Source organism: Balaenoptera acutorostrata, chromosome 17 (genome assembly GCF_949987535.1).
Source record: "Balaenoptera acutorostrata chromosome 17, mBalAcu1.1, whole genome shotgun sequence".
In the NCBI taxonomy this organism is placed as follows: domain Eukaryota; kingdom Metazoa; phylum Chordata; class Mammalia; order Artiodactyla; family Balaenopteridae; genus Balaenoptera; species Balaenoptera acutorostrata.
Genome location: NC_080080.1, coordinates 66,681,653 through 66,709,039, shown reverse-complemented (window position 1 = coordinate 66,709,039; position 27,387 = coordinate 66,681,653). Strand labels below are relative to the sequence as shown.

The 27,387-nt window shown below is 37.5% G+C and overlaps 1 protein-coding gene across 12 annotated transcripts in view; it reads right to left on the bottom strand.

The window, feature by feature from the left end:
• The window catches only part of EYA1 (EYA transcriptional coactivator and phosphatase 1), a 326,842-nt gene that overhangs the window by 27,187 nt on the left and 272,268 nt on the right, over positions 1 to 27,387 (bottom strand). For all 12 annotated transcript variants that reach the window (XM_057532324.1, XM_057532326.1, XM_057532325.1 and 9 more), the window contains one exon: positions 21,816 to 21,905. In XM_057532324.1, coding sequence (XP_057388307.1) covers positions 21,816 to 21,905 — 90 coding nt within the window. The remainder of the gene's footprint in view (positions 1 to 21,815; positions 21,906 to 27,387) is intronic.

Genomic DNA, 27,387 nt, shown 5'->3' with positions numbered 1-27,387 from the left:
GTTATGGCAGAATTTTTCTGCAAATATTTATTCTGCTTTGATACCGTAGTGGTTGGACTTTTCCCCCCAAGCCTTTCACTTGTGCCACAATTATGTAAAAATACACCATACCATTCACATTCATTTAGGAAAATTAATAAAAAGAATTAAGACAGTTACAATGGGTCTTATTATCTGTGCCAAGCACAGTGACGTCATTGCCAGGATGTTGAGGCGTTTATACCCTTGAATCCGACACTAGAAACATAAACTCCAAATAAACCTGCAGGCTTTGAATAAACAGAGACACTTAGAAGACTTTGAGGCAGTCCTGCATGTTATGAAAGGGAACAATATAAAATTCTTACAAACACGTCTTTGGAGAAGTTGAGTTACAGAAGCCCCGATTCTGCTGACTGAAGCGATATTTACTCCATTTCCCAAATTTACCATGAGAAAACGAACACCGTACTGCTGACTAATTGTATCAATAACTTTCTTTACAAAGTAAAGAAGGAAGGAAGAAAGAGTCACCGGAGAAAGAGCTATTTTCATTGTCTACATCAGCGAGCCTACTGAGACCCCCTGGAGTTGGTGAAGGCCAAGGAAACCACGCCTGGGTTCTCTCTCCCCTCCTGTCTGTCATCAAGCAGTTACATCCACTGCTCTGACCTCCCCCCCTCCAACAATACAGATACTTGCTTGATACCTTAGACATCTACAAGTTACTAGAAAGTTTTCCTTTTATTCCTAAACATGAAAATGTTTAATTATACAGAGTACAGGAGTATTTCTAGTACTTTAGAGACAACTCAAACAAATTGTCTGAAAGCTTTATTTTCGCAAGTGATCAGCAGTGCTTGATAATGTTTAAAAAAAAAAAAAAGACCCCCCCCCCCACCTGTGGATGTGCCCACACTATCCTCTTTCTCATAGAAAATCTAAATTGTACTGATGGCATTACGGGGTGACCAGTATTTGAGTGACAGAGGTTTTAAGGGAGTGATTTCCATGGCGGCTTTTGGAAATAACTCCCGACTGCCTAGATATTTGCATAGCTTTGTTGGAAAAATAAGGTGAAATGGGTCATCCCTAGAGATTTTCTGTTATTCAGAAGTTCTATGTAGGGGGAAGGAGTGGTCAACAAACAAGTTAATTAATGACAAAGATGTGAAGAATCCTGCTTCTAATTCACTGACAATTAGAGTCAGCGCCTCGAGCTCGGTGGTTAAGAAATTCTGTCTGTACTGTACAGCACAGGGAACTATATTCAATATCTTGTAATAACCTATAATGGAAAAGAATCTGAAAAATATATATATGTGTATAACTGAGTCACTTTGCTACACACCTGAAACTAACACAACATTGTAAATCAATTATATACTTCAATTAAAAAAAGAAAGAAATTCTGTCTGAGAGTTAGGAAATTTGCAGAAACCAGGGTTTTACTTGCATATTTCGCTCTTTTGCTTTATAAAGGAGGCTGTCCGATCAACGTGCTGTGTATTTAGACTTACTGATGGGGAATAATATGCTTGTAGTGTGCTTTCTAAAGGTATGTCCAAACCCTCACTGCACTTTCAAATGGATGCAATGAAAAGCCATAGAACTGCTGTGTCCCTGTGCCCCTCACCAAGGACAGGCGGTAAGCCTGCAGCGCGGGCCACCTGGAAAGAAGGGTATCCGGGTTGCAACCCGGTGACTGGCACTCAGCGGCAGGACCTGTCATGCCTGTCTGGGGTGCACCTTGTGACCTGCCGATTGCCTGTGCTTTCCCACTACAATGCTTCCTTGCAAAAGAAAAGGGTGCAGATTACCCAGGGCTAAGGCACAGGAGATGAAGAACAAAGGGAGTTTTTGAAATCATTCTGTTTGACAGTTTGGGAAACACCAAGTTAAGGAATTAAAATATAGCTGGACAAATTTATCTTCACATTCCCACTTTAAACTATCTACTCAGCACAGCATCAGTGCCAACGTGTATTTTAAGTCAATGTTTAAATATCCCCATCTGTTTTGATAGGAACAGGATGACACAACTATAGAAGCCAGTAGGAAAAAAGTAAATAAAAACAGAATTTTGAATCTCAGAAACCGATAAGAGGAATTTTAACATCTATTTTTAAGATTTGGTAGTAAGATGCAACTTGTGGAGACACGTGCTCTTTTAAACTATTGTTTCTTACTTAGAAAAACAGTATTTTAATATATTTAATGTTACCATATCCTGTAGGGATTATCTAAACGAGAGAGATATTTTACTAGAATCATGTTTACTTTAGCTAGGACACCTAGGTACCTGTATTCAAAACCCAAGATTTGAATTACAGCAGTTTCAACAAAGGCAAGATATTAACTATTTCAATCTCATTCTGTTTAGATGAATATTCATAAAACATTTAGAGAATAAAATCTTTACTGAAAGTACCTGGAGATGGCATATTAAGGCAAAAGATAAAGTGCTTAAGCTACGTTTTCGTATATGTACGAAGTTATACTAAATATTTAAGATCACTAAATAAAAATTACAGGACTCTCAAGCTTCTTATTAACAATAATTAAAGAAAAGATGAGAACATGTTTTTAAATTTGTAATATTTTCTTGTAATATTAATTCCTTTAAAAATGTGCTCATTAAAAGTAAGATGTCATGATAATACCACTGCAGCACGCCGCTCAAAGAATCCCAAAGGAATTACATGAAGCTGGTTCCTTCTTTGAGAGTGGTACAGTGTTAATAAATATGTCAGTTTCACTCTGCTTGGAGTTCCTTCTTTCTAACCATGAATACCTTCTTTACCACATGGTTATATTAAATATATTTGTCTTTATTTACACTCTCCACCTTAGGGTGAGGAAAAGGAAGGCTTACTAATGAAAGCCAGAAAGAATTGAAGATGAGCTTTTAAAATAAAATGGGCTTATTTAAAATTGTTCGACACTGTATCTCTAAAAGTAATGGATTCATTTAATTGATAATTATGGCATATTACTACATTTGATCAAATGATATCAACACATAACTTTCTTTACTTTTTAAAAAATATAGTGAATAAAAAGTAAAGTGAATAAAAAGCACAGAGTGAATGAAAAGGTATACAGTGAATGCCTAATATCTAATGCTACAAGATCCATCTTTTTTTGTTTAAGTTATGTTTTGTGCAATAGCACAAACTATATTTCAGTGCATTCTATACCCCTACCACATGATACTATACATAAAAAGCTTTGGCCCAATTATACAGCTTCATTTATCGTTCAGCTAATGTAAGAAGATATGGCATTTTACAAATTTGCAGAGAAATCAGTGAAAATGTTTTATACCTTCAAATACAAAAATAGGGCAGTGCATCAGTGTTTGATATGTCAAACTGTATTATACAGCTTTTCATTAAAAGATCACACATATTTTTAATTATATCATGTAACTTAAAATCAAGTAGTAAGATAAAAGACTACAGGCTGACAAGGTACAAAATAATAATTCAGAGCCTTAAAAAAAGGACAACTCAGCACATATCTAATATAAATGTCATTCTTTGGAATGTCAGGACTACTCTTAAGAATAAGCCTTTGATTTACTGCTGAACTGATTTCTCAGTTTTCAGTGGGTTTGCCCATCATTTTGCAAACATAATTTGTCATTGGCCACAGTGTTCTTTGTAATTCCTGTTGCCTTTCTTTTAGATCTATTATTCCTGCTGAGAGTATCTACCAAAGAAGAATTTTTTCACAGTGACACCAACTCTAGTCTTGCTGTGAATAACCATATTCTCATAAAAATCATTCTTTTTATTGCATACTTGCTGCTATAAGCATGGAAACATACCCAAACCAGGAAACCTTTCATCCTTTTCTGCAATCACTTTCTTTTAACCTTCACTGCCATTTGAAGAAAATTAATCACATACTAATATATTCACAAAGCATTTAACTAGAAGTTTTCATTTACATGGAATATTTCTGTTTTGATCACACATAAACCAATGAACTAAAGCTGTAATAATTAAACAGGTCATATTATAAGAGAGCTCTTTTTTTCTGAAATAATTTTTCACTCTAAAATTCAATATTTGCGACAAACAGAAGTTCCAGTTTATTACCATTCGTGTCTATCGGTTCCTCTTTATTGAACTGCAAACCATATGTCAGGACAATTTTTAAGGACATATTTCAATGTAATTGATTTTTTAAGTGACTCTTTTTTGCAGGGGTGGGGAGTAAGATTTGAAAGTTTAAAAGAGACCAATTTATTAATTTTAGTTAACTTTCATCATATAGCCAGATGACTTTATAATGGTAAAAAAGAATCAGTTTTGTGTAAAAGAATGTGTAGCTCGGAATAACATCCTTAGTTCATAAGTGAATACAAATTCTCCAGGCTGATTTCCTCTGCCGTATAATTATTGCTGACTCCAGAGAGAAAAGTAGGCAGAAACGGACATAGGCACTTAAAAAAAATAGGTTCCCCATGAGCTTCAGGAAGGTTCCATCATCACCTTCCCTCACTGTCAGCCCCTCATGGGGGGAGTGAGGACCTCAGAGGAGGCCACTTTCTTACGCAAAAATTTCTCTCTTCTCTTCCAAGTATCAGTGGGTCTGAAATTCCACCCATGGAAATCATCCCTTTTCAATCTTCTTTTACGAGACAAAGACTTCTGGTAAGGGTAAATGACTTAAGCTCCATTACTCTGGTGTGAACTTTCCTATCTGGTAAATTTCCTCCAGCATGGGGACTCTGGTGTGCCCCAAACCTATGGGTGTCAATAGGGGAGGGGGGGAGAGGCAAGTGCCTGAAAACTAAGGAAAAATCTTGTTCATACTCATAATCTCACTCCCTACAAAACCACCCCTTTTCCCATGAATTATATATTTCAAGCCACAAAGACTATGTTTTGGTTGTTTATATATTATTTAGGAAAACAGTATATTATATACCATTAACATAGCATTAATATGATCTATGTTACCTCTGGAAATATCTTTAGAAAATATATAGGACACGCATTCTGTATTCTTTCATTCATTTGGTCATGTATTCAACTAATAATAATTCAACTAATAATATACCAGGCACCAAGCACACGAAAATAAACGAGATGCAGCCAATGCCAGTAAGCCTTCATAAACATGGGGAGGGGCTGGAGAGAGAGGGTTTAAGTGAGTGTCACTATGATTTTTCCCTCAGAGAAGGAACTAGAATTCTCACAGAGCTACAAGAACGGAACATGGGATTCATCATGCTTCTCGCCCTTCTCCTTTTAACCCAGGCTGTGCATTAATCACCTTCAGATATAGTTTTCTCAAAGAAGGTTTTGCTCTCCCAGGAAATACGATGGGAGAGCTGGTGGAAATCCTCCAGTTAAGCCACTATGGAGGATTAGCTTCTTGGGGGCAGGTAATACATTTCACTTCTGTTTCTGTCTGTCTCTGCCTTTTAACCAGAAGGTGATCAATAGATGCTTTGGAAAAATTAAATTAGAAATACGTTATATATTCCAACGCAAATGGGCATTCAAGGGCTTCAATAATGAGACTTAACCTTGCCTATCCAGTGCTGTCTGTCTCTCTTTCATAGCCCATCTGGAGGAGCTACATGCTCCTTGCAGGCCAGCCTCAATCAGCCTGGCCTCCACCTCCCTCTTTCACCAGATAACAGTTGTGTCTATTGCTTGCTGGAATGCCTTCTCTCTCCTTTCTCTCCTGTCAAGGCAAGATTTCTCTGTCAAGCTTTTTTTTTTTTTTTTTTTTTTCATTTGACCAATAAAATTAATGGATTCTTTTCTTTCTCAACCCTGATGTACGCTCTGGAGCTCACTGTCTGAATAACAGAAGCAACAGTCATTAAGAGCCACTATGTGTCAGGCACGTATATTGCATGCTATTTCTAATCCTCCCTTAAACTCTACATTTGATGGATAAGGAAATGAAGGCTTACACAGATCTGTGTATCCCACCAGATAATAAATGCTTTGAAGGAAGAGAGAACTTTTTATGGGTCTTTTTCTCCCTATTTGTATTCTAAGTAGAACCTTACTCCTGCCTGTTCCTTTTCTGTGTGGACCAAGCACATGGACGATACTGAAGGAAACCTTCCAGATTATCTGGCTGACAGAATTTAATATGAAAAAATGGGGTGACCCAACCAGAAAGTAATTGCTAACATTACTGCATTTTGTCATTGCAGTGTTAAAAAGTTAGTAGTTTTATGAAAATAAATGTATTATTTTATCTGATTATAAATGATACATATTCATGTAGAGAACACATGCAAAACACAAAAATATATAAAACAAATAAACTTCAATTCCATCCCTCAGAAGGAGCCGGTGTTAAAAAAAAATTCTTCCATCATTCTTCCTGGTCCTACTCACTCAATTATCCAACGTTCTTCATGTTTTTCGTAGAGCTTAAATTTTGGCATGGGATACACACCAAAAAAGCCGGTAGAGCCAGATACACGTTTTGTAGCTACTTTCCCCTCCACTCAACAATATGGAATAAACATCTTTTAATATCAATTAATCATCTGTATTATCTTTTTAAATTGCTGTATACTATTCCACATTATGCATGTCTCATATTTCTTTTAACCAAGCAATGGCTGATAGTTTCTAATATTTTCTTAATTCCCTAATATTTGAGTAGGGCAACAACTGTCAATCTTCCTTACAATTCCATTTTAAGCACCTAAAATAATATTTAATTATTAATTAAATTAATTTATTAATAATTAATATTTAAGCATTTTTGTGCATAGGACAGTCATCACTTGATAAATGTTTAAGTGAATGACCAGGCTGATGAACAAGCTTAGACAGATTCATGACATTCATTTATCTCTTTAGGCTACATTAGACTTTTCCTTACGTGATAGTTTTAATCACTCAAATCTCTGAGCCTTATTCACTATATACCTTCTGCTTAGAACATTCTTCTCTAAAGCCCACCCCACACGGCTGTTTATTCCTGTTAATCCTTTGTGACAGTTTCAACGTCACCCTCATCTTTCTGAGTACTCCTTACTCTGAGCTTACGTGACTTTAAGCACCTTGAGAACATGACTTTCATCTTGTTTACTGTCATCCCTAAAAAGTTTTACAAAATTCATTTGTTTCTTAACTCGAATATAAAGTTTAAAATTTTTCTCTTGGATTTTGGAAAAGCCCTTGTCAATTTCCTTAAGGCCTTGGCCAATTATGGGGTATGACTTCTGCTTATGACCATTTGAATAGGTATGTGACTGAAAGTAGAGTGAATTATTCACTTTTGTCATTTTGAATTCAAGTAATTTTCCTTATATTTTAAAGAAAGTAAAGGCTATAATTACTACTTTGAAAAGAGAAAATATAATTTCGCCACACCTCTACATGTTCTTATTATATACATGCTAAATACTATCTTTCAACTGTTAGTGTTCCAAGCTACCTAATTTTGCTTAGTAGAAACATCTTATCTGCAAGTCCAGGGGGACTGCATTAGTATGTGTTTAAAACAAACAATTCCCACCAATTAAAAGGGATGGTATCTTGGATCTAAGAGGTCCCTTTAACTTTTTGACAAAACATCAATACTAGAAGATACTTCTTAGTCCATTATTTTCAAAGAGACAAACAAAATCACCAAATACTGTTGATTAAAAACGGCATCCTCTCCGCCTGCCCCGGCACTCTACCTGCCTTACAAAGGAGTCGCGCAAAATTAGCAGCAAGAAGAATCCAGGATTTAGAAAGGTTTTACTTAGAAATGCTGTTAGCATACTGGACTGGCTGAGCCCAGATAGAGGCTCTATTGTAACTGCCCCGAAACGGGAGAAGACTCCAGGGACCACAACTTAAGCACATTTTGGGGAAGTTGAAGTTACAGGCTTTCTCTTGCACTCGTCAATTTTTTTTAAAAAAAGAATTTTTTTCTCTACTAAGCAAACTTCCTATGAAGGTAAGCGAGTAAAATCTCCCAGATTGAAGATTACTGAGCACCTGTCAAAATGAAGAATCTAAACAAAAAGTCTGTCATAGGTGACACCAACTGGTCAATTTCTCAGGATTTTTAAATAAACTGACAGCCATCAGCCAATTATGTGAAAGCTGAAGTGGCATTTCTATTTGGCAAGAAGGAAAGGCACTCCTGAATACTGAGGCCCACCACCATGCTCCAGGCACTGGCTGGAGCTCCAGATAATCCTCTCTCCTAACTGCACTGTACCTCTGGGCCATCTCTGACGCTTGCCAGGGTTGATGGGTGAAGGTCGAGCATTAGTTGTAAGCGAGACCTGAACTTGCGTCACTTCCAAAGAAGTGTTCACTCTTTCTTCAGACCACGCTGCCTCCCAGTGGCTTCATCCACAGAATAAAGCCAATATTTTATAATAACGATAAATGGAATATAACCTTTAAAACTGTGAATCACTATGTTGTACACCTGAAACTTGCATATTACTGTAAGTCAATTATACCTCAATAAAAAAATAATCAAAAAAGAGACTATGGTAAAACGAGGAAGATAGTTTCACAGGCGGGTCAATTGTCAGTTTGCTAGAACGACCATTTTTGCTTTACATACGTTATTTAAGTTTCTGAACAGGGAATCAACATACATTTAGATTCTGTTTCCAAACAAAAATCTCACAAAGAGATCCCTGCTCTGAGATAATGTTTATCATTCAATACATTCTTCCTGAGAAATCGTAACCAATTTTATGGGTGATGACTTCAGGCTCGATTCTCTCTTCTGAGCTTCAGACCCACATACACTGCTGCTTGCTGTAGTCTGCCTGATGTCCAACACACACTTCAAATTCAACATCTCAAAATCGAATTTAGCATCTTCCTTCCAAAGCCAGCTAGTTGTCCTGGGTTTTCGATCTCTACCTTATTGTTCAAGCCGGAAAGTAAGATTCTTGTTTCCCAACCCATTACATCAAATCTTTTCTCCCATGCTCCAGACGACTTTCTTAAGAGCTTTCCCATCTGCCCCCCTACTCTGTTCCTACAAACGAACCCTGGTGATTTCTAACCTATCTTACTGACACCTCTGACTTCACAATACAATTCATCTCCATAGCAATGCTAAACATTCGTTAGTGATTACCCTTGGCATTCAATATGACATTCAGCTTCCTTAGCAGAGTGTACAAAGCCTCTCATGATCTGGCTTCGGTCTCCCTTTCTGTCTTCTTTATCTCACAACTGCTCTACATGTGCTCTGAGCTTTATATCTACTCAAACTATTCCTAAATGCCATGCTCTCTCATACCAAACGTTACGTCATGGGGAAGTCATATCTCCTGCCCTCTCTGCCTTGCCACCTCTCCCCCAGGCTGGCTTAGCCATCCTGCCTTTGGACTCTATTAAGATCCTTACGTGACTCCGTCACTGTGGAGATATACCGTGCTCTGTTTTCTTGCTTTTCTATCTCCACCCCCCATCTTGGCTCTTTGAGGGCAGTGAATATATTTCATCTCTTCTCCTCAATGCCTAGCATAGTGTCCAGAATGGAGTAAGCATGAGTATATTTATAGCACTGTAGCTCTTTTCCTGTGCAGTGTAGATACAGGCAGCTAAAATATTTTTGTCTACTCAGCAATAGGAATTTACAAGCACATGTCTGTCTGTCCATTATCTGTCTGACAACCTATCTACCTACCCATCTACCTCCAAACCTTTCCAAGACAGATTTTAGCTTGCTTGGTGACCACTAACAGTAGAGTAAGACATAGTGAGAAACAAAGCTAACAAATAATCCATTAGAGAAAACACGTTCGTTATTGGGATCTGCTGTATGACAATAGTATGTGACAGCACCCACATGCCACTACTTCCTTTATGCTGTTGCAGAGAAATAGCCAGGTCATGGGACATGGCTAGAGAGGTTTGTGCAATGATATTTGGGATCAGAAACCCCTGTTCCCACCTTAGCTTTACCATCACCTAACCAAGTGGCTTTGGGCAAAAATCGCTTCACTTCAACTGTCCACACATGTACACTGGAGATAAGAAGATTGAGTTCCCAGTGCTGACGGAGAGTCAAAGTCAATGCTTTGTGCTGATGTGAGAAGAGTTTCCCTAAAGCCTGCTGCCCTTCTCCCTCCTATATCGCTTTGTACACGGCAAGGCTCTGCTCCACGCTGCAGACACCACCAGCAAGATCCAGGAGCCATGCTTCAAACACGAAGCAGAAAAAGGACAAGGAAAAGACAACTTACTAGCACAATCCAAGAAACACGTGTCTTTTGGACATGAAGCCAGCATCCTCGTTTTCCACGAAGGGACAGCAGAGGGTGAGGGAAGCCAGATACAGTAGCTATTTAACTGCCCAAAGGAAACCTCCCCTCTTGGAACTGGGGGTGGGAGAAGCACGTGAATGAGGAAAGAACAAAAGGAGTACAGTACACTGTGATATGCCTGGAACCATCTGCGTTTGCAAACTGAATACCGGCAGAATTTCTGTTGTTTTTCTGGTGTGATTTCTGTTGGAATTCTACAAGGGAATTTTGGCGGCAAACCACTTATTTCACACGCTTCATTTCCTAACCACTCCCTAAGTCACCCCCTCTTCTTTGTTCCATGGCCCTACTCTCCAGTGTTTTGCATCAAACATACTCAATAAAGAGTAACAGCAGATTGGACTTCCTTAGTGTCTCCTGTGTGCCAGAGCTAGTTCTATGCACTTAACAGGTATTCGTGTCTTGAATCTTCACACTGACCCTAGGGGGTGGGTACTATCACCGTCCAATTTTACAGATGAGAAATTGAGGCACAGAGGGGTCCCTCAAGAATTAATGAATTTGTGAGTTTAACCTCCAGTACCCCTAGAATTGTAAGATAACACACCACATAAATATAGAGCTTTGAGTCAAGTTGGAATAGTTGAGTCATGATTATTCAACAACTTTCTAATTATAAGAAATGTTAATTACAGAAAAGAAAAAATATAAAGAGAACTTATAGTTTAGTTCATGGTAGTGTTATCCCACTATCCAGAGGTAAATCCCTTTTTTACTGTAGAAATTATTTATTTTTTGTAACATCTTTAATGTGGAAAATCTTTTTATCTTCTTTGGGATGTATGCACCTTTTTAAAAACACCTTAAACTGGATCTACACCTAATATCATTTTATATCGTACCTCTTGCACGTCCATGGTGTTTTGCCACTAAGGACTTTGAAAATACGACTTAAGAAAGGATAATATCAAAATTTAACCTCTTGGACAATTTCAGTTATTTTTAGGATTTGTGATCAGTCATTTACTTTTAGAAAGTTAATGTCTGCAAATTGTAAAAAGAGTAGGGTTCACTGTAGACTATTACTTTCAAAAATTTGGAAAAAATTAAAAAGACAAAGGCGAACCTTCTGTGTAACCAAATCTGGTGTTAGTGCTTAGGCTTCAAGTGGACGAGTCACGGTCCCCGCTCTCAAGGGACTGCCTGGGGGTGGGGTGCGGGTGTAGAAGGAGGTAGACGGAAAATCATAAGATATTACGGGAGGTATTTTTACAGTGAAAACAGCCTCCTTTCCCACTGTGGAACCCCAGCTGCCTGCCTGCATCTGTACCTGCAGAGTCTGCCTGCCTTCTTACTGAAGCCCAGCCCTGTACCTGATGTCCTGAATCCCATCCTCTCGTGCAACCCAAGGACTTCAGTCTTTCCGCTGTTCCCTCTCTTTGCCACACCTTGTATCATCTCTACTGGATCATTCCCCCTGACACCCAAACATGTCTAAATATCTTCTATTTTAACACTAACCCGCCACCTACACACACACACATACACGTTGATCCTATGATCGTCTCCACATCCTACCCATCTCTTTGCATTTTGTCATTGTGGAAACTCTCAATCAATCTTTCCTGTTTTCACGGTGTCAACCCTCATCCTCTTTTCAACCCACTCCCATTGGGCTTACGTCTTCTGCCTCACTGAAATGGTGCTTACCAGGGTCATTACCAGCCAACGTTCTTGGCAAATCCAACAGTCACTCGACACAGTAGTGCCACCCCCTCATTCCTGAAACACCATTCCCTAGATTTCTGTGATGCCTTGTACTTTCCCACCTACTTCACTGTCTACTCCTTACCACTCTCTCTTGCGAGTTCTTCTTTCTTGGTCCTGTTTCTAAGTGTCTGATGCCCAAGCTTATGCCCTCTTCCCAATTTCCTCTTTCCCCTCCGAGATGTTTTGTCTCATGCCTATATGATTCCCAAAACTGTATCCTCACATTTGCCTCTCTCCTCTGAGATCCACACCTAAATGTACATAATCTCTTGACCTGAATGTTGAATAGGTATTTCAAACTTAATATGCTCAATGCAAAATATTTGAGGACAACTCTTCCCCCAACCTCGCCACCCCAAAGCGCTCTTCGTCATCTCAGGTAACGTGAACACCCATCCAGCTGCTCAGGTCAAAACCTAGTGGCCATCCTTGATTCTGCTTTCCTTCTCCTCCCACATCTGACCCATTAGCAGATTCTCAGTGCTTCCACCAAACTATACTGTAAATCCTGCAACTTCACACCACGTCCGGAACTGCTACATCCTCAGCCCAAAGCAACCGTCTCCTAACTGGTCTCATTGAGTCCAGTTCCTCATATGATAACCAGTCTGTAGTAAACACTAGTCTATCATATTCATGCTTAAAACTCTCTAGTGGCTTCCCATTGCAATTAGAAAAAAATCCAACTTCTTTACCACAGTCTACAAGGCCCTTCATGATCTGGACCCTGTCACTTTCCCCCCATTCACTCTGCCCCAACCAAATGAAGCTCTTGTTTATTTCTTGAATGAGCAAAATGCATTCCTACCTCAGGGCCTTTGCACAGGCCATTCCCCTTCCAGAATGACTTCCTGCTGTTCCAGCTGCTTCCTCCCAACTTCCTGGTTTCTTCACAAACATCCTCTCTTCAGAGACACCTGTTCCTGAACATTTCAGCTAAAGATGTCCCACTCTCAGCTAAAGATGCCCCATCTCAGCTAAAGAGCCCTTATCCCTTAAATGACTCTCTGATTTTCTTCCTAGCACTTATCTCTACCTGAAATTATTTTATTTACATAGTGTTTATTTCCTACTTCCCCTCCACGAAGAGGGTAACCTTCACTCAATTATCGCTGCATCCTCAGCATCCAGAATTGTGCCTGGCACTTAATAGTTAGTAAATATATATTGACTATTGAATGAAGGGCAGAAGGTATAAAGAGTTTACGCAATGCTATGAGCATCTCAGTTTTGAAGCATCACAGAGAAACAGCATTTATAACCCCATCGTCCAGACTAGCAACATTATAATGTATTCACCTCCAGTTATTTTTAATATGTCATAGATGCTAAAATCAGAATTATACAGTATAATTTATTTTGTAGACTGCTTATTTTTAAAGTTACATAATGGTAGCTTTTAAAACTGTATTTTCCTCCAGTTTTCTTAATATGCCACACTTTTTTAAAAAATTAATAAACCTTATTTTTTAGAGAAGTATTAGGTTTATAGCAAAACTGACCAGAAAATACAGAGATTCTTCATATACCCCCTGCTCCTACACATGCATAACCTCCCCTCGTATCGACATCTCACACTAGAGTGGTACATTTGTTACAACCAATGAACGTATATTGACACACCATCACCACCCAAAGTCCATACTTGACATTAGGGTTCGCTCCTGGTGTAGTACATTCTATGGGTTTGCGCAAATGTCTCATGACATGTACCCACCATTGTAGTATCACATAGAATAGTTCCACTGCCCTAAAAATCTTCTGTGCTCCAACTAGTTCATCCCTCTTTACCCCCAACGCCTGGCAGCCAGCTGATCCACAGTTGTGCCTTTTCCAGAATGTCAAATAGTTGGTCTCATAGTATGTAGCCTTTTCAGATAATATGCCATAAATTTTAACATTAAGGCTACACTGTACTGAACAGTCTATTTTTAAAACTTGAAATGGACCATGAATATTTTCCCTATATTTAATAAGCAGTCTGAAAACAATTTTCAATGAGGATGTATCATTTATCACTATTCAACTATTTTAGGATATTTAAAATATTTCTATATTTTAGTGGTAAAAAACACCATGTGGGAGATATAGCATGGGGTTGAGTGGACTTCTAGAAAGCACTGGACCTGAATCACTTGTCTAAGCCACTCAGCTGCATGGCCTTAGATAAGTTTTGTTTTAACCACTCTAAGCTTCTCTTGGCTATTCAATAAAATGGAGATAATAACAGTGCTCTTATCATAGAAATATCAGGGTATTAAGTGGAATAACATATGTAAAGCACTTAGGACAAGTGTTCAATAAATGTTCATTAATATTGTATCAATTCTCTGCCTATAACTGTTTTCTTAGAAGTTAAAAGTGAAATTACTGAGTAAAAGGATTCCATACATTAAGGTTCTGAATACATACTGTCAAGCTACTTTTCTCAAAACTTGTACCAATTTCTATCCTTATCAGTAATATACACAAGTGTTCCTCCTACTGCACTGTAGACCATATTACTGATTTTAAAGCTTTGCCAATTTGGTGGGCAAGAGGCTGAACACTTACTCTCTAACATTTCTGATTACCAGAGGTGAAATCCAACATTTTCTTTTCTATGTGTTGAAAATTTGAATGCTTTTCTCTTGTGAATTATCTGTTCATGTCCTTTGCTAATTTCTTTAGGTTTTTCTTAATGAGTTGCAATAATATTGATTATTTTATTGGTTAGAAATAGCTTTGTCTTGGGCTTCCCTGGTGGCGCAGTGGTTGAGAGTCTGCCTGCCAATGCAGGGGACATGGGTTCGAGCCCTGGTCTGGGAGGATCCCACATGCCGCGGAGCAACTAGGCCCGTGAGCCATAACTACTGAGCCTGTGCGTCTGGAGCCTGTGCTCCGCAACAAGAGAGGCCGCGATAGTGAGAGGCCCGTGCACCGCGATGAAGAGTGGTCCCTGCTTGCCACAACTAGAGAAAGCCCTTGCACAGAAACGAAGACCCAACACAGCCAAAAATAAATTAATTAATTAATTTAAAAAAAAATTTGCTAAAAAAAAAAAAAAAGAAATAGCTTTGTCTTTTAATATTATCTATGGCTTTCAAAAACAGTGTTTGTTTTCTTCCCTGACTACAAAAGAAATTAGTATATATGTTATAAAGAATTTGGAATACACAGAAAAGTACAAATAAGAAAATAAAACCTGGGATCTCAGATAGAAATAACATTAAAATTCTAGAGTACCTCTTTCCATCTGTTTTTTGTTCCTCCATTTATTTACTATTTAACATGTACTTACTGGGTGCCTTCTATGGGCCAGGCACTGTGCTAGAGAAACAGTAGTGACTATATTATACATAGGGTATATAATTTTTTAACAGAATTGAGAGCAAACTATGTGTGTATACTCCTCAAAATGTTACTTTTTAAAAAATAACTTTTTGTTGAAGAAAGTATATATTATAGCTCAATGAATTTTCACAAATGGAACATAGTCATGTAACCAGCTCCTGGGACAAGAAATGAAACATGATCAGAATTCCATAATTTGGAAATATTTATAATTATAAATAGTTGCCTTTGTCTTTGACAAGTAAAAATTCCTAGATGTACAATTAGCACAAATGGTATCAATCTTTTTAGGCTCTTGATGCTTACCGCCAAGTGGCTATCCAAAAGTTTATTTCCTGTAAGCAATGTGAGATCTCCTTTTGATCTACCTATATTTTCTCCTTGAGTTTTATTCTTTCACATTTTTAACTCTGTAATTTACCTATTTCTGTATATAAATTGAATAATCCATTCCTTCACTGGTTAATTTGTTTGGTTTCATTTAATGCATACACAATTTTTCTACAAGTTGGGTCTGTGTCTGAGCTCTCTCTTCTCCCTATAGTTCAATGTCAATGCCGTGCCAACATAAATCTTCATATTATTGTCGAATTATAAAACATTTAATATTTGGTTGAGCTGGGTGCTCACTATTACTGCTTTTTGTCCAAAACTTCTAGGTATTTTTGCCTATTTATCCTTCAAATGGACCTTACAACAATTTTGTCATATTACAGAAAAGAAAAGGAATGGAAGAAATCTCATTTATTCAAATCTTCCTTTAGATCCTTTGGTAGGATGTCAAAGTTTTATTCATATATTTCCTATAAACACTTCTTATATAGGTTACTCCTTAGGTTACTCCTTATCTTTCCTTTCAATTTTTTTAGTGTGTTGTAGTTACTGCAGCTATTTAAAAATTATAATTTAATTAAATTTCCTACATGTGTGGCTAGAAGAAGGCTATTGATTTTTAAATTTAATTCTATAGTCTTTTACTTTTCTGAAGCCCACTGTAAATTCTAAAACAATTCCTGTAGATTCTCTTCAGTTTTCTATGTATATCAAATATTATGCAAAAAAAACCCAATAATTTTAATCTTTCATTTCATTTCTTTCATGTCTTATTGCGCTGCTCCAAATTCCTAGAACAATGCAGAATAATAGTAGCGACAGAGGACATTCTTATTTTGTTTCCATCTTTATGACAATTTGCCTCTATTATTTTATTGCTAAGTACAATGTTGGCTGTTGGTAAAGGAAAATATCTTTTATTATGTTAAAGAGCCACATATTTTGACTCCTAACTTTCTGTTAAACATCAGAATCAAGGAAGTCTTGGAATATAGGTTTATGTTTCTATTTTTTACTTCAGATAAAATAAAGATGATAGAATCTTGTGAGAAATGATGAGATAGGAAGAACATGTAAACTTATTCATGAGTAACAATAATGGATAAACTATGGGTATTGCTTCATTTTGATCACCAGTTACAATATAGTTAAATTCAATACATATGTCTTTTGTCTAATAATCATTTGTTGCTTGCAAACTTATTTTGCCTCCTAAATTGAGGGCTTTGATGTTACTCTTATTAGCTAAGAAAACAGATGAGGTCAAGCAACCTATCTTAAAACAGAAAGGCAAGGTCAAGTCTATGGTCTTCCATGGGAAAGGACACAGAAATCGATCTTCTATCTAAGACAACAGATAAGAATTTAACAAATACTCATTAATGGTCAACATGTATAGGGCAATATTCTAGGTGTTATGAAGGACGTTACTAGGATTTTTAAAGAAATGTAATCCTTTATGTTTGCTAAATTTATCAGAAAATTAAATACACATACAAAAGCCCATGTCCAGAGCTGAAAATGACAAGTGGCATACACATGCCTATGGGTACATTTATGTTTAGAATGCAATTACTGATAGGCCCACACACTTTCATAGAGTTGTTTCTTGGCTGTGACATGCACTGAAGGAAGAAAACAGCTCAAGCTCTTCCGGAAGTGTCTCCTTTACAAGCACCTATGGAACCAGAGCATCCGGCATCTACAAAGAAGCTGGACCCGGGGCATCAGAGTTCATTCTTGTTTAGCAACAAAGCACTTTCTAGGTGAATTATACTTTTCCACTCAAAAAGTCAACTTCTCAATTAGCTTACAACTTTTCCACTTTTGGAAGCACAAGCATTAGGTCACTACAGAACGCTTCGCTTGAGATCAAAGCTACTTAGCATTGTCATGACTGATATTTTGAAGGAAGATTTTCTTCCTAGCTAAAAATCAATTTATAAACAAGATAAATTAAAATAATTAACAGACGATAACCCAAGTTTTAGACTCATAACAAATTATTGCAAATTTAAAGACTGAATGAAACCAAGGGGCAAACTAATTTCTTTGCTTTATAAGAAAACTCATTATAGCTTACTTGCTTTAAATTATGGCATTACTTGGAGACTGTCCATGGTGCCTTTCCTTGGCCTTTGACTCATCAAACCCAGCCCTACTGAGACCAGAACCTTTGGTCCCAGGCCTTCTCTTAATAGAAAATGTGAAAACAAGGAGCTACAAGAGTAGGTGATTGAAAATCAAACCTGGGACAGGAGTCTACATATCAAAGGCCCAAGAAAGGGCTGGGGTATTGACATTGTAAAGCTTGACACCAAAGAATCCTCTGGTCTGTCCCAACTAACCAACATACTAGGAGCGTGAAGGAGAAAGTTGTAGCACAGCTTCACACTCGACTAGGCGAACGTGGTGTGTACAACCCAGAAGACAAGAGGCGGGTCCCTGCTACTTCCCAACCCTGACCCCTGTGGCCTGAGAGCAGAGACTCTTGGAGGCTACCATGTTGATAACATCAGTTAGGATGGCAACCATAACGCCAGTGAGATGATATTACTTAACACCAGACAGAAAGAGAACATTCGACATCAGTTTGTGCCTTATTTTTCTTTAGACTCATATCAATCCTGATGAAATATCGTCCTTTAATTGTGGAAAAATCCAGCAGGAGAACCGACAAAAGGCAAGTTAAACTGAAATGTTATCGTATTCAGACGGTTGATCACCTTTCAATAAAAATCCAACAGAAAGAGCTCTTTCTCCATTCAGTCAGAAAGAGACAGACTTTACTAAAGAAGCTGGAAAAAACCCTCCAATTTCATACTGTCATTCATAAAAAATGACTTCCATAATAAGCATCGTCGGATTGCACACGGAGACCTTTTGGTAAAATGATATGCAGGGTGTTAGTCAGACTTGGAAATAGGAAAGCCAGGAGTGCATGGAACTCAAGTCTAAACCCTTCTCTGGGTGGGGGGGAAATATTATTTCCTCAGATAATTGTGTCTCCCTGTCACCCATGTTCCTTCACATGTCAAACATTTTTAATGGTTCAAAAACCCAGCTTTCTCCTTTTTATTTATTTTTTCCTGAAGTGTCAACAGAATTAAATTGTGATTGCTTTTATTAAAAACTCTCACTAACTGAGATGACAAATAAGACTTTTAAAACTAAAATGGTTAACTTTTTTATGTCTTAAAATACAGTGAAGATATTTCTAAATTACTTTAAAATCATATCGAAAATTTCCTAAATAATATCCTAATAACCATTTTAAGCAAATACTTTGATAACACAAGAATTGTTACTGGAAGCTCCTCACATAGTGTATTTCATTATTCAGAATCTCTTTTAAGCCACAGCTTGAACTAACCAAATTATACAGAGTGGCTGGCAAAAAGTTAAGATTTTAAAAGAAAATGAGGCTTAAGTCAACAATTAGAGTTCAGAAATCACACTTCAAGCTAACCAATAGATTGTTAATCTCCTTGAAATTACCTGTACTCTAGATCTTCAAAAGCTAAAAACATGTAATTAAAATATATTAAAATATTCATGTCCTTTACCACAGTACATTGCTAATTGGAGTGTGAAATCAAGCATTACCACATCATTTTTGCCTGATGAGATAATTTTGGTTTTCTAAAGAGTATTAAGCTAATACATTTATTTTTGCCAGGAAATAATTTTACTCTATTTTGAAAGAAACTAATATTTGCAATGACCAGTCTCAGGTTTGTTGAATTACAAAAATATAAAGTGAAAGATTGAAATAAGTATAAAAACCAATGTATTTTTTAAATATTGCACAAATCTAAAGCAAGTAAATAATTTCCGAAGACAGAGGCTAAGTGAATCTTTTATTTATACTTTTGCTTTATATTATTCTCAAGTAAAATAAAATCAATTTTGGGAAGGTTACAAGCTTAAATAATTTTTCACTATTGATTTTTACATTTGGTTGAATTACTCCTTCATTCTCTTTTCTACTTTACTTATAAGAAAGAGTCCTCATGCCAAGAGTAAAATCTGGTATTTCAATATCTGTGTGGATCCTTAGTTCTTTTTCTTTTTTTTTTTTTAATTTGGGCTTATGAAAAAACTACATCCACTACAAACCTAAACTAGAACTTTTTTTTTTTTTTTTAATTTATTTATTTATTTATGGCTGTGTTGGGTCCTCGTTTCTGTGTGAGGGCCCTCTCCAGCTGCGGCAAGTGGGGGCCACTCCTCATCGCGGTGCGCAGGCCCCTCACCATCGCGGCCTCTCCCGTTGCGGAGCACAGGCTCCAGACGCACAGGCTCAGCAATCGTGGCTCACGGGCCTAGCTGCTCCGCGGCATGCGGGATCCTCCCAGACCAGGGCTCGAACCCGTGTCCCCTGCATTGGCAGGCAGACTCTCAACCACTGCGCCACCAAGGAAGCCCTAAACTAGAACTTTTAATATTTACTTTTATTTCAGACCTTCTCTATATAGTTCAGTGTGAATAATGTTAGTAAACAAATGTAAATCTGGCTATATTATATCCAAACTGAGTTAGGAAGCTTTTCTGTCTATATTATACCAAGTTACTACTTTGCCTAACTTCTCACTTTTTACCACATAGTTTTGGCACTGTACAGTCAAGCTTTCATTTTTAAGAGGGTAGAGTTTAAAAACAATAGAAAATTCCTGCTAATTTCTTCTTGATGGATGCTATTAACACCTATTAACATCAGTAAGAGTAACAGGTTTGAACCCAAGACAAAATATCAGCCTGGTCTGTATCATTGGAAACAACGGAAACTTAGGAAAGGAATTTTAACATATTAGTAAAATATGGAATTTTTTGGTGCTGTTCTCTTATGAAGGGAATCACAACCATAAGGCAGAAACTTATTTTATTTTTGAAAATAAGTATGATTATTAAGCTTTTAGAAAGGCAATTCTGAACTTGTCACACACTTGGAATATTTCTACCTTAAAAAACAGTAATGCCTTACATGTAATTTCCTTAAGGAAAGCAAACACTTTAAAATGCAAAAAAAAAAAAAAAAAAAAATTCTGTATTTCACCCTAAGTGTAAAAATAAATATTTCACTAAGGAATGGGGGAAAAATGAAGCACATTTAAATAATTTCATTGCACTGGAAGTTGCCAATTCGTCTGTGAGTAGTTTCATTGCAGATGAAAAGAAATCAAAATACAGGACAGATGTTGAACAAACCACATTTAAGTTCTGTCACACACTGGCATTTTTCAAATGATTTTGGCTCATCTATGAAATAAGGTGCATTTTGCTTGATTTTGAAAAGGGGAAACATAAGGAAATATTTAAAGGCCAATTGCTGCCAATTAACTTTGATCAGTAAAAGTTCTATTTGAATCTTTCAGATTCTTCTCCTGTCTGAAATAACATACATTTATAAAATCTAGGAAAACAACAACTTGATGATTAATGCCTGTTGGCAGCTCTACCACAAGCTTGCTTAATAGCAGGATTTAAATAAACAACTATCTCTATTATGAAGGGAGTGAAATGTAGTTACAGGCATGTTTTCTCATAATGGAGCTATGAAAACCAATATTCTTTATTCTTAAAAATGCTTCTAACCAAGATCAGCATGTTTGCCATTGCCCGTAACACATTTAACTAGCCATCTTACAAAAGTTTCCCCCCAGGTTATAAAGGACAAATAAAATCATCAGCAGTTTGACATAAGGAATCCTGGCAACCCAAAGAGCAGAGGCCTGACTAAAATGTTATACGACCAATTGGGCCAGCCAGACAGAAAAGAATCTGACCCAATACGATAAGAGTCTGACATGGGCAGCATATGAAAGGATCACAAATTCTGCTGGATTCTAAAGGTAACCCATCTCAACAGTGATTATGTAACTGAGAAATCTGTAGCTTCTGATAATCAACATAGTTTCATATAAAACATTCTTGACATCAACTTTTAATCCCTATCAATGATCATGTGGAATCGAACTCTGAAATACAACAGCCAAAGTAAAGCAAAACAGAAATTCCATGAAGGCAAAACGCATGACCATTTAATCAGTAATTACTTTATCTCCTTATTCCAATTATACATTCAAAAAATAATATCCCATCGTTATTTTAGGACCAATCACCTATTTCCAAACATGCAACATGAAGAGTATATAAAATAATCAGAACTTACCTCTAAGTCGTTAAAAAATAGATGTGTGTCTGCCAAGTTGAAAATCATTTCTTCCATTCGTAGTCCAAGGGAAACTGAAGTAGGTGGATCCTAAAAGAAGAATTTTAGAGGTCAAGAACGTACATACTTCAGGGTACAGGAAATACAGTGTCACGCTGAGAGGGAGTTAGCAGCGGGAAAGGACAAAAGGCTTGGGCTCCAGCTGCTTTTAGAGTGCGTGGTTTATTCTGTATTTGAACTTCAGTGACTTATTTTATTTAAAAAGTACCTCTAATGTTGTTGGCACTTTGCATAAGGAAGAAAAAAATTGCTGCTTATAATATTGCAAAAAATATAAAATCTAGGGTTACTTAGACATATAGAGTAGAGGAAATTCAGCTTCACACGTCTGTTTCAGGAGCAAGAAATTCAGTGAATCAGGAAGACATTTTTTTTTATGTTCCACCTCAATCCAGGAAGAGTGTCTAAAAGCACTGCCACAAATATCAGAAAATAGATATAATATAGATTAATTTCAGAGGGATAGTAAATACCAATTTCGCTCCAGATGATAACTACCATTATTTTTTACTTATTCAGATTGCCTGGCAATGTCGAGTACACTCAAAATGGAAGTGATGGCCACTCTGGCCAGCTGGTACCATGCCAGTTCAGGAAGCTGATCTTGACATTCATGTGACACTATCCAGTCATCAGACAGCCAGGAACACACACAGGGGAGCACCAGCATTCTGAACAGTGGCTTCTACCCAACGCTTCCAGCCTTTGACACTAGTGGTAGACAGTCTGTCCCACACAACACATATCCTGATGACATCTGTTGGTATTGAAGATGGGGGATGTAGAGATATTTGCAAGGTGTTAATGGTGTTACTATATTCGTAATGCATCAAACCCAGGAAGCAACACTGTTCATGGTGAATATCCTGCATAATTAGTGAAAAAGGAAAAATATTCTGTAGAGAAAGTATTCAAGGATATAATGTGAGCTTTTCAAGGTTTTATTGGCATTTTAATAGCAATACCAACTTTCACCTTTATGGCCTTTAAATTTTTCCAAAGAACAATAATTTCTGATATACTATTTTATTATCACAGCAAACCTTTGGAATCCATGTGGATCATTTAATTAGAGAAACTGTAACTAGACAAATTATGCCTTCATGTCGCCCACCCATCTAGCTGGGGTGTACTTTGTGTATCACCTGTCTTTGAGTCTTAGAGTGGAGAACAAAAAACCCAGAGAAAATAAGTCTTGCTTTCTAATACTGTCCAATATAAACCTTGTACATTTTCTCTATTGTCTTCATTTCAAAGCTCAAGACTTGCCTGTGTTTTACCCCCTACCCTCCAAGTATCTAAAGTCCATCAACCTCAAGCCCCATCTTCTCATGGGCTTTGGGAGGCAGCGACAAATGGTGGAAGAAGAGCCCTAGACCCAGAGGCCAAGCCCTACCCTTGTTCTCTTAGTTACTTTGGTGTCTATCTCACTGGGCCTCAGTTTGCTCATCTAATAAATCAGGTGGCTAGATGGCAAATATGTTGTTCTCCCGTAGAATTAAAAAAAAACAAACTCTGTCTCTTCATTTGTCACAATCATATGTGTTTATACACCTGGGAGAAAGGAGAGGCCTGGGATGGTGGAGGGGGCGGAGACTCACTGGGTGCCAGCCATGGGCCAATCAACTGTGGCCAGGGAGGCGGAGTCAACACCACCCCTGCACCACCCATCCCACTAGCTCCGCCCACCCCACCAGCACACCCTCAGCTCCAGCAGCAGCATGGTTTACCTCACAGGAGTCCCAGAGACAGACAAGAGGAGGTCTGGGGAAAATATCGCAGGATGGTACTGCTGGTCTCAACTCCCCTCCCACCTAGGCCTTCTCTGCCAGCTGACTGGCAATGAAAAGGAGAGAGAAAACACATTATTGCCAAGAATCTGGGGTTAGATTGGCAAAGGGGCAAAGCAAATACCCCAGGGTTTGTAAGAGGGCAGACAGGAAATAAAAACACATAGGCCAACTGAGCGTCCAAGAGCTGTGCAGGGAGGGACAAATAAAAACACTTCCCTCAGATTTCCTGTACAATGATTTAGCCTTGTTAAATCTTCCCTGCTTGATACCACCTAAAATCTATGCAATTTCATAGGTTGTAGAAGAATTAAAAACTGTTTACAAATAAGTAAAGAAAAACTCTCATTGAATCTTGGTTTTATAGGAAATTGCTCACTTCCAAGAATTCCAAGTATCTCTAAGTGTGCTGGAAAAAACAAATGCTCAAATACAGCCTAGAGCAGAATTAACCAGTAGGGAAAGTTCAAACAGCTGTTTCTAAAACAAAACACCTGACTCAGGTGTGTCCTCCCTCTAGGTGAGGCCAATAAAAATACACTGACTTGTCTCATAACCACGTCGATGAACCTTTTTATGTGGCCAGGCGGAGGAGACTCACTGCAATTATTTAATGGGCAATTCTAGAATTGATGCGTCATGGTATTGTTACTTCTGAAAAAGGATTATTTCTCCTTGATATGGTTGCTTATTTATACCACCATCAAAAGAATTACTCCATTGTTTGTGAATATACAGCATACTCTAACTTTTCTTCATAAATTACAGTAATGACTTGCGAGTTGGAATACTAATAAATTCTAAAGGCTTGTTCAGTCTTGTGGTCAAATACAACATAGATGTTGGCCTTATTTACCTTTTAATGTTTTTCTCTTTTGTTATTAGCTGTCATTCCTTAACAGTTTTCATACCTGCCACTCCACAGTATTGTTAGGAAACATTTACACCACCAAAAGAACAGTCAGACGATTAACTGGAATGAAAGAATTTTAGAATAGGAAGGGGATCTAGTTGAAAGCAGTGTTTCTCAAATATTTTTTAACCATAATCCACAGCAAGAAAAATCATTTTATACTATGATCTAGTAACATCTCTCTCTCTCTCTGTCTCTCTCTCACACACACACAGCTGAAATATGAGCTTGGCAAAATGAGGCTTTCCACACTGTGTGTGGAGAGTATTCTGTTACTTTCCATTTCATCGCCCGTTAATGTGTCGAAGTCTATAGTTTGAGAAGCAGAGTTCTAAAGAACACCTACTTTTGATTTCAGAGACAGGAAAACTGATTTGCAGCCGTGTTATGATTTGCTTGTGGTAACAGAGCTGTTAGGGTACACAGCTATCTCACACTAAGTGTTTTACCTGAAAGGAAACTAGCCAGAAGAACAGATAGGTAACCATGGTAACAGATCTGCTTCCACATTCTAGCAACTGGAATTTTCTCAAATCAAGGTTAGATCTGATCTTCCTATTATAATAATCTTTCAATATTTTCATGTTTTTCAAACATGGCTGATACAAGTCAAATGTCACTAAAGCTAACACCGAACAGTTAATAAATTAGTCCTAGCTTGATGGCTTATTTTGGCATATATAAAGGAAGAAAGAAAAAACACATTTTTTAGACCCAAACTGAGACATAAAAATCACCATGTCTTTGGCTTAATCTTACTTTCCTTGTGCTTTGCAGTAACGAATTCCAGAGCTGTAGTTGTGAAATGGTGCCTTTTAAAACACCATTTTTTGCTACATCACTTTTGAAAAATTATTTAGAACTTCGCCTCCACTTCCAAGAAACATTTCATTTTAAGTAAACCTTGTTGCCAAATGTTTCCATTCTTTTCTGAACTTGACTCCTCTGTGGTATTTACCACTTCTAATTTCTTCTTAACATTTCTTCTTCCCTTATGTCTGTAATATCATCAGTCTTTTCTGGGCATCTTCCTAGAATCTGATTATCCATCCCCTATCCCTTCAGTGATGTTCGTTCCTGGGACTGTTTTCATCCGTGCCTCACTCTATTCACACTGCCTTACAGACTCCAACACACTCATACCTTCAACTATCACCCATTCCCCTCTGTTGAACCTCAGATCTCATTTGTAGGCCCATATATCAATCACCTATTGGTCCTTTGTACTTGATGACCCATAGAGCACCTGAAACTCAATGGGCTGCAACCTGGATTCATCACACTTCCCACATCAAATGAACCACAAGCTCCTGCCCCTTGGACCTGGAATTCATACCTTCCTTATATTCACCACCATTTTCTTTTCTCCAGCCACGTGGCTCGTTTGTAGCTATCTGTAGTAGCTTCCCTCACTGGATCGGTCTCCCCCGGTTACCGACATGAATACAACCAAGTCTCTGTTCAACCCCCATGCTCAGTCCTGCATCTCACAGAGGGCTTCTTTCAGTGCCCCTCCATCAATCCAGAGTCTCTTCCCCGACTCCTCCCAGCCGGGCTCATCAGCCGCTGGGTACCACAGTTGTATGTGCTCTTGCCTATGTCAGAGACATATCCCTGTATCTCTCTCTCTCCATCCTTGGGACCATGCACAATGCCTGGCACAGGACTTTCCCAAAGTTTGGTGGAGGAATAAATGAATGAAAGAAATAAACAGCAGATATTTCAAATAATTGTAATGAAGAAAAAAATATTAAATTTGATCTTTAGTTAGTTATTAGTGTTTAGTGTCAGTTAAAAAAAAAATCCTAGATACCTAGCTTAGGGGGAAAAAAGGACATTTGATTCCTAAAAGTCATTCTATCTACGTAATATGGTATCAATATTAAACATGTTCATTCATAATTTGTACCTGATTAAAGAGCAGCTCATTCTTAGAAAAGCTACTTACAAAGCCTTACTTATCTATTTGATGCAGTGAATAAGATTAACGTAAGATCAGCATACAATTATTTATTTTTAAAATTTATCAGTGGTATGCGTTACAACATCTTGCAAAATATATTCTCATATTCTCTGCAATATAGTTCCCTAGTAAAAACTGAAGAGTTCAGTGAAGAGGCTCAAATAGAGAAAATACAATCAAATGCTTTATCATTTTTCTTGTTTAATGAAGAAACAGTGTAAACTTACTATAGTTCTTATGCCCAGGAAATTCTACTAGCTGTTCCTTAACAAGACAAGACAAACAGCATCCAACACCACCACCACACACACACACACACACATGAATTAAATTTAACTCTGATCTTAAATTATTTTGATATGATAGTAAATTGCAAAGCAACCTAAATGTCCATCAACGGATGAATATATAAAGGTGATGTGTACAAATATACAATGGAATATCACTCAGCCATAAAAAAGAATGAAATAATGCCATTTGCAGCAACATGGATGGACCTAGAGATTACCATACTAAGTGAAGTAAGTCAGACAAAGACAAATATCATATAATACCACTTATGTGTGGAGTCTAAAAAAAGATACAAATGAACTTATTTACAAAACAGAAATAAACTCACAGACATAGAAAACAAACTTATGGTTACCAAAGGGGAAGGGGGGAGAGGGAGGGATAAATCAGGAGTTTGGGATTAATGGATACACACCACTACATATAAAACAGATAAACAGCAAGGACCTACTGTATAGCACAGGGAACTACATTCAGTATCTTGTAACAACATATAATGGAAAAGAATCTGAAGAAGAATATATATATATATATATATATATATATATATATATA